Raw genomic sequence first — 1,249 nt, 5'->3', positions numbered from 1 at the left:
TTTTTTTTTTTTTTTTTTTTTTTTTTTTTTTTTTTTTTTACAGCATAGTATTTCTGTAATCAAGGAAAATGATGCTTCCATAAACCTCAAAGACATAGATGTCCCATTGGTCTCTTGTCAAAGCAGAGCTATTGTCAAACAAACCCTCACAGGTGATCTTAATAAAGGCCACCGGCTGACCTGCTAAGGTTCACGCCTCGGAAAGGCAGTCCGTGGGTTAAAACACAGTGTGAGATAGATCGTGGATTATAACCGTCAATGCCATGGTATGGGAAGGAAATATGAAAAGGAATTGCTCCTCTATCTGAAAACTACTCAATTTCTATAAACACATAAAATGTTGTTACCTGCCTCCAAGTCATAGAGGAAACATTAATTCTCCCTCACCAAAGCAAGAACAACAACAAAAACGGAGCAAAATATTAAAATGAAAAACCATCACTCTAGCCTTGAAGAAAAATACATCAAAATTACCTACTTAAGGGGTGCCAGATATGTGCTACTGCAGGGCGCATTAAACCCCGCATGCTACAATGTCAGGAATCCCTCACTCTGATGCATAGCTGCACTGACGCTGACAACCGGGAGGCTCCTGAGGCACAGGGTCCATTGCTGGGCCTCTGGCTTCCCACATCTCCTCCCACTCAAGCTGAGGGCCATGTACCTACCGCATCTGTGCTCAGAGCTCTGCACCCCTCAGTGAAGGGACAAGCTACCTACCAGGTCTTCTGGCGTAAAACTCGGCAGAGTTCTACCAGCTGGGATCAGCAACGATGCTGCACAGAGAACAAGGTGGGACACAGCCATTAGAACTTACCTCTTTACATTGCCACAGGTCGGTAATTTTATTTTTAATATATATTTTATTGAAATTAATTTTTATATAATAGATTCTGATCACAGTCAATTATAATTTGTTTTAATATATTCTCAATTGGTCATGTTAGACCAAGCTAGATTCTAAACTTACTGGCTCTGAGGGGAAAGTATTGAACTACATACATTTCCTGGCAACCATAAAGACTTCACAACTAAATTGCTTTAAGTTATCAGTGTCGACTCTCTCACTAAAATTAAGCAGAGTGTACTTCAGAAATCTATAATAAAACATATAAATTGTCTTTGATAAGTCAAGGAAGCTCTAACGCTCCCCGACAACCTTTCACCTGGGAACATATTAGAGATGATACTATTGATAAAAAGCACATACGTGCCGGGCGTGGTGGCATACGCCTTTAATCCCAGCACT

At 40.4% G+C, this 1,249-nt stretch overlaps 1 protein-coding gene across 2 annotated transcripts in view; it reads right to left on the bottom strand.

The window, feature by feature from the left end:
* Positions 1-1,249, bottom strand: part of Gtf2a1l (general transcription factor IIA subunit 1 like) — a 45,567-nt gene that overhangs the window by 25,085 nt on the left and 19,233 nt on the right. For both annotated transcript variants that reach the window (XM_021149157.1, XM_021149156.1), the window contains exon 4: positions 721-776. In XM_021149157.1, coding sequence (XP_021004816.1) covers positions 721-776 — 56 coding nt within the window. The remainder of the gene's footprint in view (positions 1-720; positions 777-1,249) is intronic.

Source organism: Mus caroli, chromosome 17, assembly GCF_900094665.2.
Source record: "Mus caroli chromosome 17, CAROLI_EIJ_v1.1, whole genome shotgun sequence".
NCBI classification, from domain to species: Eukaryota; Metazoa; Chordata; class Mammalia; order Rodentia; family Muridae; genus Mus; species Mus caroli.
The sequence above is the reverse complement of the archived record's forward strand: the minus strand, read 5'-3'. Positions and strand labels throughout refer to the sequence as shown.